Source organism: Barbatula barbatula (assembly GCF_947034865.1).
Source record: "Barbatula barbatula genome assembly, chromosome: 11".
NCBI lineage: Eukaryota > Metazoa > Chordata > Actinopteri > Cypriniformes > Nemacheilidae > Barbatula > Barbatula barbatula.
The window spans coordinates 5,233,265-5,248,169 of NC_136774.1; the positions used below are offsets into that span (position 1 = coordinate 5,233,265).

The window sequence follows — 14,905 nt, forward strand, 5'->3', positions numbered from 1 at the left end:
GTTTAAATCACTCTACAGAAAGTGAAGAAAATAGAATGTTAGGCTGGTCAGAAAATAGCAGTTTCTGCATTTTTCTTCACAAAGTCAAACATTTACTGTATAAAATGAAAAATACTTGAAGATTTAGCGTTCTTGTAAATCACTGAACTAATATTTAGTTTTATTATAGCCACGGTTTCTGAGAACTGCTTCACATCTGTGTTGCATGGAGTCGACCAACTTCTGGCACCTGTGAACAGGTCTTCCAGCGCAGGACATTTGCACTACAGACCACAATTCCTCTGCATTTCTTGGTTTTGCCTCAGAAACAGCGTTTTTGATGTCACCCCACAAGTTTTTATTGGATTAAGGTCTGGACACTTCATGACGTTAATCTTGTTGATCTGGAACCAAGATGCTGTTCGCTTACTGGTGTGTTTGGGCTCTTGTCGAAACTCTTCGTCATAAGGCAACGTGACCTCTTTAAGTATTTTTATGTACTGATAAATAGGCCCAACACCATAGTATGAGAAACATCCGTACATCATTATGCTTGAGCCACCATGCTTCACTGTCTTTACAGTGTACTGTGGCTTGAATTCAGTGTTTGGGGCTCGTCTGACAAACCATCTGCGACCGCCTAGACCCAAAAAGAACTAGAATCTAGCTTTCATCAGTCCACAAAATATTGCCCAATTTCTCTTTAGGCCAGCCACTTTCTGTGATCACTCTGGAGCTGATCATTGGGTGAGTCTTTGCCATTCTGGCTATTCTTCGATCCATTCCAATGGTAGTTTTCCATTTTTTCTACGTCTTTCTTGTTTTGGTTGCCATTTTAAAGCATTTGATATCATTTAAGCTGAACAGCCTATCATTTTCAACCTATTTTACCCAGATTTTCAGAGAGAAATGCACAGTACAACATTTGCTGCCTTCGTCCTTAAGTAAGGGCCACTTGTTTGACACCAGGTTTCTTCACAGAATGATTTACCTCTCCAATTGAACTCCAAGCTGCTATTATTTTGAACACAGCCTTTTCAATTAATGATTCAATTACACAGAATTAGCAGCATGCATGTCATGACTGTTGGTTTTCTATCACTCTACTACACCTACTAATAAAATATTTGCAAAATAGAAATATCTTTTCTACCAAAAACTGACTGATCAGCTATTATTTTGAACATAACTGTTTGAACATATACCTTGATTATCTGGTGATGTTTTTTTATTATTTCCCCTTTAATTTTACTACCTTTCTTGAAAATGTTTTTCAAAAAGCGAGCAATTTTTAAGAAAGTTAATCCTGACCTCGTAGTGTAAACAAATGGGGTGTGGCCATGTAGAAATAGGTTTAAGGTAAGCCTCAAATCTTTCTTTCTTAAATGTTTGAGTTTCCCGATTTGAAAGAATAGTATCAGGGTGAAACAGAGAGAGAGTGAGACAGAACTGTTGAACTAATACCAGCTGGACAAAACATCACTTTAAATCTTAATAGATCCTAACAGAAAACAGGCTACACGGGTCTCATGGGTGCCACTGCACCGCTGGAGAAGAGGTCATGCATACTAATCCCATATATTTCTCCAGCACACTTTGATTTGCTTATCTTTGGCCGAACTTGAAACATCTCATGTCAATACTTGCTGGGGTGGTGCTTATGACACTGTGAATGAAACTTCCTTTGAAATCGGACACGTGTGAAGGCATGACCTGTTTATGGTCTCTGTCTCATGAGACGCGGACTCTCTGTTTGAATGTTGACTGAGAGACTGTCTGTACTAAATTACACCTGGACCAAAGGGAATTAAATGAACTGAAGTGTGAACAATGAAATGAACAAGGTCTGTCAGTGTACTCAATCTATATCTTCTTATGTCCTGGCCATTCTCAAGAAATGGTGTAATTCCTTGTATATTTCTGTCAAAATGTCACTACAAAATGTAGTTAATCCCATAGAATGTTGTTCATAATGTTGTTATAATTTAAAAAGTATTAAAATGTATAACAAAGGCCATGGCTGGCAAATAGTTTTAGGCTTTGTGTAAATAATATTTTATTGTAATAATTGGATCGCTGTTGTTTTATGTTTTACACTTAAGGCCAATATAACTGTAAATCAAATAAATACTACTAGTAAAGACTATAGTGTTAACTTACGTACTTGTTGGAATCATGTGAATAAACTATTTCTAAAATTAATTTATTTTAAAGTCACAGAATAACTGGGTCGAACTAAAAAGCACATTATTCCGATAAGAAACTAAAAAACAATATTGCTTTATTTGTAAAGTATAGCATTAATAGTTGAGAAAGGAATTGTTCACTTTCCTGCTTCTTACAAACAACGATTTCACAGTTTGCTATGGAATAAAAAAAATTCATCCACATAAGTAAGCATACAAATGATACATCATGTCAGATTCTTTGTGTATAGATGTATGTACACAGATTTACTGTCAAGCCACTCGTTTTACTGCACAGCCATCAAAAACACATGCAAAGAGGAAGACCAGTTTAACTTTTATTACAAAACAACAAAAAAAACAATCACAAGAAAGTAAACAATGTTGTTGTCAGAGTAATTCAAAGAACGGTCAATTTTCATGATTCCTTTGAAATGTTATACGAGTACTCTGATTTAAACGCCCATAAAACCATAATCAAAACAGGGCTGAAGAGTCATATAAACAGCACTGCGTGGGACTGCAATAATTTAGATTGAACACAATGGGAAATGACAAGAGATTTGTATAAGCAAAGGACTGTGGGTGCTGCTGATGTGATATATTATGACAATAATACAACACGTGGACAAAAACAAACACATATATCACATGGATTAAAAATGTCTAACACACAAAGCTACTTGTAATTTTCTGCTGTAGATAGTTTAGGGATAGTCATTTAGGGATGATATGCAGAGGCGATAAAACTATTCTTGGGAATTCCTGGGAAACGCATTTTTTCTTGCTTTTACATGATTAAAAACGCAATCATGCCACGAAAATAAAACGGCAACAGATCAAGAAAAACACATATCAAAGAAAAACTATACAAAAGGATACATAGATTTGTACATACAGCACATGTAAAAGTATAATAGTCTCAAATAATTGTATAAATCCACCCTTACACCATTACGAAATGTGGGATGTGCAAAGTAAGGCGTAAGTACATTTCAGGTACATTTTCTCCTGATGTTTCAAGTCGTGCCCCATGATTATTCTAGTATAGCTGATCTCACATAGCATTTTATTTAATCTAGAAATATGCCACTAAAAATGGTGTCACTATTGCACAAATTAAAAGATTACCTGAATGACCAACAGCCTTTTATACTTTCAATGGCAAGACACAGGTTTTCCCTAAACAATTGATTTAAATTCCCTTGAAAGCAAACAAGGGGCATTCATTTTTGTTACAACAGATACGGTTATTTGCAAAAGAAAGAATGATTTTGATACACTGTTTAGTTTTGAAGTTATTTAAGGATTCATTCAGACAAGTCAGATGTACTTCAACTCTCGAAGGTCAAAAATGCGCACACATGTCCTTGATTGTCCGTGAAAACATCATGAAAGGTGTTTATTTCGATACATCTGTCCTGTATCATTTAATTCTCCATATGAGATGGCCTCATGTGCATGCAGTTGCGAAACATCCATGGATCCATTAATACAACGTCTGCCCTTTAAGCTCACTTTGGTTCCCAAACAAGCAAATGATGCCGACTGAGAAACAAGTAGTAGCTTAGTAGATATGTGATTCAGATTTTGCACCCTGCAGTTTTAGAGTTGGGTGGTGGCTTGTATTCCGTTACATGATGCCCTTGATGCCACAAGTGGGTTTTATGGCATTAGGCCACACAGCGGTGGAATCATGCTGCGTTTTCGACGAAGAGAAGGATGTGGAACATTTATATTTCCTGTTTATCTCGCATCCCCAACTTCAGATCCTCAAAGAAGTCCACTCCAAATTACTGACAAGGCCGTGGAGGTGGGCGGTCTGGAGGCGGAGCTCTACATGGAGGTGGGGCCTGAAGAGGAGGAGGAGGCAGGGATGAAGTAGGTGATGGTGGAAGTGAGGGTGGAGACGTGGGCGGAGAAAAGAAGAGAGTGGAAGAAGGCGAAGGCCAAATGGAGGGCGGAGAATAGGATGGAGGTGGGGTAATGGGAGGGGGTGGAGTAATGACATGAGGAGGCGGGGTGGAAGGTAGGGGAGGAAAACTGGAGGGCAGGGTCGCTGGTGGACTGCATGGAGGTGGTGGAAGTTGACTCTTAGGAGGAGGTGGGTTGAAGTTTTGTGGGGAAGTGTAGATGGGTGAAGAATGGTCGTTGTAGTTTGGATAGTGAGGAGAACTGGACCTGATCCGAGTGAAGTTCATACAGCGGCCCTGAGAGAGAGATTGAGAGAGACTATTTTAACATTTCAAATGGAGATGGACACTTTTTAAAGTCTATTTTGGCTGAGCCAACAAAGCTAAGCATCCACGCATGGAATTTGTCATTTCATATCGGAAAATTACCTCCGAGATCAAATAAAAACCAACACGAAAGTAGCACAAAAAAGAGTCTTTGTAACATATTTGATTTCAGTATTGTAGGTCAGAATGTTAAAATGTCTGGTCATGATGTTAATAAATAACCAGACAAACTCGCAATACCACACACTCTGTGTACAGTATGGTCACTGGAGACAGGTGGGAGGTGTTGGTGTGGTCTATGAAGTTCTGTCTCCTGTAGCTGTAGGAAGCTATAAAAGCCAGACATGTTTTAATGATATACAGGAAAAGCTTTTTGTTGGTTGTTTACCAGAAACACTTTATTATGAAGCTCTCATTCCTGATTTCCTAAAACTAATAAAGAACTCCGTCACAACACAGTCACACACATTGTTAAAGCTCATGCACCAAAAAGATCACATGTAGGCAACTATACTAAAGAATATCAAAAAATTATAATTAATATTGGTCAATGTATTTTTTTATATATTTTTATATATTTTTATATAGATTATAATTAATCTTGTTTGGACCCAATGATCAAAGTGACTATGACCTATGACTTCATCTCTATCACCGTACACTACCTCCTGTGTTAGAAACCTGGGTGTTTGGCTCGACAATAACCACAATTTTGGTAAGCAGATATATTCAGTTGTAAAATCTTGTTTGTTTCAGGCTTCTCTGCAAAATAAAGCCATTCTTGTCCTTTAAGATGTTCGAAATAGCAATACATGCATTTGTACATGAAGGCTTGACTATTGTAATTCTCTGTATGTTGGTGCTCTGTTGTCTCGTGTTTCTTGTCTACAGTTAACCACCTTTGGGTGCTTCTTCAGTTTTACGAGATTGTTAGTGAACAACCCCCCAGATGGCAAGCGACTGCTCCATGATCTTGACCTACTCTCGTGAGAGCATCAATCCAGGAAGTCAAATATACATCTAATGGGGAAAATCGGCCGAATTCTGTTGAAAATTATATTTTACAGAATGTCTCTGGGTTTAGGTTTGATGACTCTGCTCTCTTTTTAAGTCAAGTCAAGTCAGCTTTATTTATATAGCGCTTTTTACAATTTTCATTGTTACAAAGCAGCTGTACAAGAAAACATTGACTATAAGTAAAACATAAAAGGTTATGGAAGTCAAAACACAGGTCAAATATCAGACACACAATAAATTCATATATGCAGTGTTAATAAAATAAGACTATCAAATTCTAGCAGCCCCCCCGGCCAGGCAAACGGTGGCGAGGAACCCAAAGCTCCATTGGAGGAGAAAAAAAACCCTCAGAGGGAAACCAGGCCTAACCAGGGGATTCCAGTTCCCCTCTGGCAAAAACTGCTGCCTCTCCACAAGCTCGACAGTGCTTGCACAACAAGGCAAAATAAAAAAAGTTAGATTTAAAATTATCATTAATAATCTAATAGCGACTGAAGTTTTGTAGAGTCGCCACGTCCTTCGTCCAGCATTTGTCAGGTCTGGGAATGGATTGCGCCCTGCCCGCTCCGGTAATCTTGGACTGCATCCTGCCCGCTCTAGTAACCTTGGAACAATGAGACAAGACTGGCTGAGAGTAGAGTACTGTTCTGCACTCTTTGATGCAACAAATGCATCAGTTGTTATTGGAAGTGTCCCTGGTTCCGGTTGATGTTACTAGTGCAGCCTAGATCTTTGAAATATATATATTACGATAGTGTAGTGTATGCAAGATTAAAAAGATGCATCTTTAGTCTAGATTTAAACTGACAGAGTGTGTCTGCCTCCCGGACAGTGCAGGGAAGACTGTTCCAAAGTTTAGGCGCTAAATAGGAAAAGGATCTGCCGCCTGCACTTGATTTTGAAATTCTAGGTATTACCAACTGACCTGACACCTGAGAGCGTAGTGCACGTGATGGACTATAATACGTTAGAAGTTCTCTCAAGTAGTGAGGAGCTAAACCATGCAAGGCTTTATAGGTAATAAGCAAGATTTTAAAGTTTATGCGATGCTTTATAGGTAACCAGTGCAAGGTTGACAGAACCGGGCTAATATGCTCATACTTTTTTGTACGTGTAAGAACTCGAGCTGCCGCATTTTGGACCAGTTGGAGTTTTTGTAATAGGCCTGCAGGGCAACCACCTAATAGTGCATTACAGTAATCTAGTCTTGATGTCATAAAGGCATGTATAAGCTTCTCTGCATCTGATGGTGACAGCATATGACGTAGTTTAGATATATTTTTAAAATGGAAAAACGCAATTTGACAGGAGTTGGCGACCTGGTTCTCAAATGACAGAGTACTTTCGAATATAAAGCCAAGATTCTTAGCTGAAGATGAGGGTTTTATGGAAGTTTTGTCCGAGTTCAGTAATAAAAAATTGCTACTCATCCACTTTTTTATATCGGCTATGCATTCCACTATTCGATGGAATTGCTGTGTTTCATGAGGCTTCGAGGAAATATAAAGTTGCGTATCATCAGCAAAACAGTGAAAGCTTACTCCGTGTCACTTTATTATATCTCCTAGAGGTAGCATGTATAATGCGAAGAGCATAGGCCCTAAAACTGAGCCCTGTGGTACATTATACTGGACTTACGATTTGCGTGATACCTCATTGTTTATTGCTACATATTGAAAACGGTCGCATAAATACGATCTAAGCCATTTCAAAGCTATTTCCTTAATACCGACATCATTTTCGAGTCTATGTAGGAGCATGCTGTGGTCAATGGTGTCGAATGCAGCACTAAGATCTAGCAGCACCAATAAGGAGATACAACCTCGGTCGGACGCCATAAACAGATAATGTGTAACTCTAATCAGAGCAGTCTCTGTACTGTGATGTGCTCTAAATCCAGACTGGAAATCTTCATTAATCTCATTCTTTTGGAGGAAGGAGCATATTTGAGTTGAGACTACTTTTTACAGAACTTTAGATAAGAAAGGTGGATTCGAAATAGGTCTGTAGTTAACTAGTTCGCCAGGGTCCAGATGGGGTTTTTTGACAAGGGGCCTTATAAGAGCCACCTTATATGCTTTAGGCACATGTCCTAATGTCAGAGATGAGTTAATAATGCTAAATAGAGGATCTATAATTTCTGGGAGCATCTCTTTCAGTAGATTTGTAGGTATAGGGTCTAACATGCATGAAGTTGATTTAGATGATTATAGAGAGTTCATCGTGATCTATAGTAGAAAACAAACGTAATTTCTCCTTAGAGGCGCTGTAGTTAGTCGTTTGTTCAGCGCGAATCACTTCTGGTTGCATAGTTATAATTTTTTTCTCTAATATCTTGGATTTTATTTGTGAAATAGTTCATAAAATCATCACTGCTATGCTGGTATACAGAATCAGAAGTCATTGACGATTTATTTTTGGTTAATTTAGCCACTGTATCAAATAAAAACCTAGGGTTATGCTGGTTTTCTTCTATTAGTGATGAAAGGTAGGCAGATCTAGACGTTTTTAGGGCTTTCCTGTATTTTTTTATACTATCCTTCCAAGCAGTACGAAATACCTCTAATTTAGTTTTCTTAAAGTTGCGATCCATTTTTCGTGACGCTTTCTTTAGAGCCCGAGTGAGTTCGTTATTCCACGGTGTCGGTCTGTCATTTTTAATCTTCTTTAAGTGCAGAGGAGCAACTATGTCTAGCGTTTCCGAGAAGGTGGCATTAATATTTTCAATGGTAAAGTCAAGATCTTCAACTTTATTACTCATGCTAGAGATTTGAGACAATTCAGGCAAATTATGTTCTACAATATTTGTAACTTGGAGTTTGATTTGCCACCATTGGGTATTGAAGCAAGCATGATACCAGATAATGATCTGAGATGTCTTCGCTCTGCTGAAGGATTTTTACGTCGTCCACGTTTATACCGTAAGACAATATTAAATCTAAAGTATGATTACGAAGGTGAGTAGGTCCTGACACATGTTGACTAACGCCCATGGAGTTAAGAGTGTCTTTAAAAGCCATTCCTAAGCATCTGTATCATTATCTACATGAATGTTAAAGTCACCAACAACAAGGACTCTGTCTGCAGCCAGAACTAGTTCTGATAAGAACCCACCAAATTCTTTAATAAAATCTGTGTGGTGCCCTGGAGCTACTTGAGATTTTAGCTACTTGAATGTGCTTGTGTGTTTGAGCAATCTGATTTGGTGTGGTAGTCCTCCAAGACATTACTAAGCAAAGACCTCCATCCAACAACAGATGCGTGGGGATGCACAGGTAAATGGGAAAATGGATTTGTCTGTAACATTGATGAAATTTGTGAATTTCACCTCATATAAGGAGTGGGCTAAAGTTAAAGCAAAATGTGACTCACACTTTGATTCTCTAAACAGCAGCAGGAAATGCAATAAAGAGCTACTAAGCTCCTCAGAAAACATCAGGGTGTGGGTGTTGAGTTTTGCAGTATGTTAGTAATAAAACATGACAACACCCTCTACAGTACATGTTCCGTTGAGTCCAAATGGTGCTTTTTACTTTGATTAAATTAAGTAGATTCTATGGAAAATAAAATTATCGCTTAAGCTAAACTCAGCGCAAGTTTGGAAAACAATATGAACAACTTGCATCACATTTTACAATCAAGATGTAACTTTTGTAACAAATTTGAACATTTCTTTCCAGAGTACAGAGACTTTCCAGATGAAACCGATGTCGGAAACAATGTCACAATATAATGTTTTATCAATTCTCTTAGCCTCAAAGTTTGTTTTTATGCATATTAGTATTAATTATTATATATGATAATTAATACTTTGGCATTAAATTAAATGTGCTAAACCTGTGACAGAATCCGTGGTAAAATATCAACCCGTTCTCACTCCCGACTCGTCACATATTGACGCTCGGTCACCGCAATTAAACCGTTAAACTTAAATCAAACCCGATTATATACGATATACGTTATCTGAGCAACGGTAGAATCTGTGTTCCCTATATGTCGAAAAATAACGCCAAAGGGGTACCCTGTGCGTTAAAAAGTGACGCTGACTGACGTCAATATGTGACGAAGCGGAGGTGAGAATGTGTAGCATCACTAACCGAAAAAGGAAATTGGACATGGCTATGACATAAAAAACAATAAGGTGCAGCTTAAAATATATATCTGTGTTTTTATATATTGTTGAAGGCTTTGCACATACAAAGAAAAACACAGACACAGTGCATTGTTCAAGCAGCTTATAATGACCTATAGTGACATTTTAAAATTAAGCAGCCTCTATGGGTTATAAAAATAACAATGACGTTAGATATCTGTTATTAAAATATATGTTCATTTTTAACAAAGTGTATGGACTTTTTACACAACCGCTTACCCACCTTTTTCCAATAACTGTAATAGCACAATAAAACAAACTTTATAAAGCTGCCATAGTCTGCTAAACCTATTGACCATCAAAGGACCAAATCAACAGGTTCAAAGAGCCGGTTGTGTCACATGATTTAAAATAAGATGCATAATTCTCAAATATGCAACGGTATAATAATACTTAATCTTAATACTTGATTGTAAAAATAAAAAAAATAAAATGCTTGAATGCAACATTTACTTTGTGTGAAACTGAGCTTGTGTAGCTTGAAGAATTTACATAGCCGAATAAAGAATACTGGCCTGAAATAAGTCACATTCTGATGGTGCTTTGAAATACTTCCTGTCCTAAGATGAGCTGAGCTTTTGTCCTCAGTGGATGCAAACTGCCATTAACCTTTGAGTATATAAGTCCACCCTACAGAGCTTTGCATTTCTTTTCATGTATGATATACATTTCCTCTATTTTTTGCTTTGTCCATGAGACTCAGCATGCAATAAGTTCAACTGAGGATAGTGGAATGTTTGAAAGAAGCAGAGAGCAAATATGTACTGTTGGGAGAAAACAGAGTCTATGTGCGTGCCCTGTGTCTAAAGCCTCATGCATTTCTGATATTCATTACATTCACCAATGCTTTTCCATTCCTAAGAGCTGTTAATTCTGTAAGTAAAGAGATTTCGGGTCATAACTTTAACTTACACTAACAAACCAGTTCACAACATTAGTCCACCATCTCTACTTTTAATGGCAAAGATTTAGCCGTTCTTTGTCTCTACCAACTAATCAGCGCGATGCTGGTTTCTATTTCCCTTAAAGCAGATAAATGGTGCTGTGTGTTCATCTTTTCATTTCCTTTTTATCACTCCAGCTTACTGTATATAAGTGATTTGGCAGATTGTTGGACTGAAAAAAATGGATCACATTCACAAAGCATTAGATCAAAATCCTTTATAAGCATCTTTATAAGTTACTGAGCTTGTGCTGGGTAAGACATGTTTATCTGAAACAGAATAGAAAATTAATACAACTTCAAAGAGAATTCGGCTACTATTACACACAGCTTTAACATATGTTTCAGAGGCTTAACGTGTTTGGTAATAAAGGAAATATTTGATGTGTCCCTATGCTGCATCAGCTCTATGTTTTCATTCATTTCATCCAAGTCCAGATCATGTGTTTGTGACATTTTGAAGTTTTTGTTCAATAGTGTTAAAGTAAAATATGAGTACTATTTTTTCTTACCTTATCTCCTGGTTGTGGTCGCATAATGGATACTCTGTCATAGCCTTTTTTCAGCAGTACCCATAATGCATCCAGTTTACCCTGTGCATCACACAAATTAATCAATTAAGCTAGGAAAATTCATTTTCTATGTAATATTTTACATATACTGTATGTATAGTTTTACAGTATTTAAAAAGCATATACTATGTTAAAGGGATAGTCTGTCGTCATTTGCACACCCTCGAGGTCTGATGAAAACAGAGAAAGATATTTGGAAGAATTGTTTAAAGCAAACAGTTCTCGGACCCCATTGACAACCATAGTAGGAAAAAAACTTAAACCAAAATAAGATATTTTGAAGAATGTAAGACAGCAAACAGTTCTGGGGCACTTTTGACCAGCAAAGTAGTTTTTCCTACTCTGGTGGTCAATGGGGTCCAAGAACTGTTTGGTTACGAGCATTCGTTCAACCAAACAAAGACATTTTTGCATGTTTGGGAACAACTAGAGAGTTGGTAATTCATGACAGAATTTTCATTTTATGGTGAACTATCCCTTTAAAGTATTAAGTTATAAAATAAAGTTAAAAGCACCGCAAAGCCCCTTAGCGCTAGGTGAGGAACATTTTCCCTATTCCCTAAAATCCTGGGATTTATTATAAACTAACCAAACAATAAATTCAGTGTTCATTGCTGTTTCATCAAATTCTGATTGGTACATTTCAAAGTTATGCTAGTAAACAAGTAAGCTTGTTCCTCACACCAGGAACCATCCCAATGGTAAACAGGTCAATCTCTCTTTTGGAGACAGAGGCATTTCCTGTTTCCTACATTTAACACCCAGACTGTAATCTCTGAGGCACATTATCCTAAATTATCACGCAAAATGGCTAAAACTCAAAGCCTCAGTTTAGAGTAAACAAATGGTTCACTATCTGCCCTGCAGTGACATGCAACAGCATTCCAATGTTATTTAGTTTGCTACTCAGCCCCAATCTAACTGTTATTCTCAAAAAATGTGTGGATATTGTACAGTTTTCACACATTTCGCACTTTCTCCGAATCTAAATTTATACTTGAGGTAAATTTCCTAAAGATAATGGAGGTAAATAAACAATGCACAGTTTTGGCTTGAAAACTTTCAGAGCTTTCGATACACTCCCCCAGCATTCGTATAGGTTTCGGAAAGTTTTTCTGAACATGAAATTCTGTTACGTAACAACTTTTGTTAGTCCCTTATTGGAAAATTTTCCCGGAACAGCACGCCCACACTTCAAACAGGTAGAGACAGAGCACGTCCTAAAGTTACATTAGCAATAACTGAGGGTAGTCATTATCATACAGGGTGGGTGAACATCAGTGGTCTAATGAAGTATTATAGTAAAGAGAAAAAGGCTGTCAATTAAATCTAGTGGGATTAAAGACAAAAATGCATTAAACATATTCTTGTATTGAAAAATTGTCTTAGTTTGGGAACTTTTCTCAGCAAATATTGATATACAGTATTATCTCATGACCTGAATACTGCCAACACCACACTCTACACACAGCTACTGGTTGAAGTTTAATTTCAATTCTTGCCATCATTGTTATTAATATGGATCTTTTTACCTTAATTGGAGAGTACCATTTACGAGGACCTGAAGGTTTCCACATGCCGTTATTCAAGATCCGAGAAGGAAGTGCCTCAAACTCTTGTTCGGGCATCTTTACTCTGGCATTCTTCGCTTTCTCCAGTTTAGCACCCTCCTCTGTTGAACCCTTTTCACCCCAGCGAACCTTAAATGAGGATTGGACGTAGAAATAAACCATAAAGTCTAACAACACTAGGGGAAATGCATCTGTTTGTGCTTCTGCTAAAAAAGATCTTGGCTAAGGCCAAAACCCAAGGGATGTTTAAATGTGAATAAATCGGTAATAGTTATGTATTGTTTAGAGTGGTGATATCAGAGAAATGTTGAAACTCCATGTGGCAATTGCACTGTGAAAGTCAGAAACAGGCTTTGCCTGGGGAGAGACATGCAAACACAATTGTCTTTTTGAAGATTGTAAGACGATCATTTTCATGCCACACCTTTTTATGACGTTTCGCACCAATGAATAACCCTGTGGAGGCAACTCTCAACTGGAAATTTACAGACAGAATCCCTACACTGTAGCTCTCACGACACCTAACCCAGGTTCCTCACGGGACAAAGCTCTCTTCCTGTAAATGATCTTCAATGCATGAGCTAATATAGTAAATTATGTTTTCTCCAGTGAGTGTTCAACAATTACCTCCATTCTTTTAATTCCTCCCACTCCTCTTCCTCCATAGTAGGAGGCATCAACTGTGGGCCACTTCTTCTTTGGAGCTCCATCCTCTTCATCATCCTTATAAAGTAAACAATAATGACAATAAAGGTAAAGTATACAAGTTTGAAAAGAAAACACAACCCATAGATGTATTAAAGGCTTGTAAGAGTTGCAAGGAGGGTATTTTCCTAAGTAAGGTCTGACTCACTCTTTTATAACATGACTTTTTCATTTATTGGCTCTTAGGAAGGCACGAGCCACTCTTACGCCCTCCGGTTCTCTTGCCGTTCCAATAAAATCAGTCCAAATTGGCTCACTCCAGTTATGATTTTATTTTTCCAATTCTGAGGGAAATGTATTTCCTACCCTCCAATCAATCCTCTAGATGGAATTTAAAACGGTTTTATCGACGTATCCAGATTAAATCACGGAGGTTAAAAACGATCCCCTCCCTTCATACTTCAATTTAACCACACGTTTGATTACCCATCATATTTTGTTCAGTCATGAAAGTTTAGTGTAATAACTTTGAGTGAAGGTTTAACCCCGCCATAATCTTAAGGGAAATTTATCCTATTCGCAGCCATTCCACATATGACATTCCAAAGGTCTTACAGAAGTGACATCACGAATAACAGATATGTAAAAACATGCTATCGTATTACAGGGCTGTAATATGGCCAGACAAAAGTAATTAATTTAAGCGAAGCAGAGCCAGGACTGTTAAACAACAAGCTGACAGAGCCTAGACAGCTTTATAGGAGCCAGCATCTCACCCAAAGGTCCTGGCACAGTCAACATGAAAAACAGAATAGATCGGCTTTACATTCACTTTAAATACCCTAGCGACTTAGCCCATTTAGCAGAGATCATATGTTGTTCAGTCAACTCGGTTTAAAAAATGAGCTCTTTCTACTCTGTATAAAAACTGTAATATGATAGCATTGTCATGTCCCCAATAACATTGTCATGTCTTCAAGCAGCATCCATATTTACGAGAGTCAAGCACAAGATATTTCTTTGAATGGCTCTGATCTGGTTTTTGAACAGAAGTGTCTCATTTGGGTCAGGAATTTAGAGGACTTTGAAGTGAAGACCATACTTTTCAAGAAAGCCTCATTTAAATATGTTTTGCTGTGCAATATAAAAAAGGAATATAATGATTTGTTAAATTCAGCTGATTTGATAAAAAGAATAAGCACACTGAAAAACTTGATACGCAAGAAACCCTACAGTATGTCTGTATGACACCTGATACTAAGCTCAAAAAAGCACCAATACCAAAGGCTGATACCTCATGTGACATAACTGACAGTTGGGAAATTTGCTTTGAAAGTTTGTGAAAAGCACATGAAATTGTTTATTTTTCATAAAGGTTATTCTTCTTTTAGAAGTTTTAAAAAGTTATTCTTCTTTTATTGGTCTCACTGTGTTAGGTACGGTGCTCGTACATGTTCTTTAAAAAATGGTATCGTGCATCCCTAATAATTATAATGTGCTCTTTTACAGACCTCTCAAAATCAGAGGAAATGGAAATACTTACCGAACTGTCTTCAACGACTTGTGGTGGAGGGTCATGGATAATCTACAGAAAAAGAA

At 37.5% G+C, this 14,905-nt stretch overlaps 1 protein-coding gene across 1 annotated transcript in view; it reads right to left on the minus strand.

Annotated features, from left to right (window-relative positions):
* Window positions 1-2,490: 2,490 nt before the first annotated feature.
* Window positions 2,491-14,905, minus strand: part of antxr1a (ANTXR cell adhesion molecule 1a) — a 39,423-nt gene continuing 27,008 nt past the window's right edge. Inside the window, exons 17-21 of the mRNA XM_079466867.1 lie at window positions 14,850-14,891; window positions 13,289-13,384; window positions 12,623-12,790; window positions 11,031-11,111; window positions 2,491-4,375 (exon numbers count right to left, since the gene is read on the minus strand). Of these exons, the coding sequence (XP_079322993.1) occupies window positions 3,959-4,375; window positions 11,031-11,111; window positions 12,623-12,790; window positions 13,289-13,384; window positions 14,850-14,891 (804 nt within the window). The 3' untranslated portion in view covers window positions 2,491-3,958. The remainder of the gene's footprint in view (window positions 4,376-11,030; window positions 11,112-12,622; window positions 12,791-13,288; window positions 13,385-14,849; window positions 14,892-14,905) is intronic.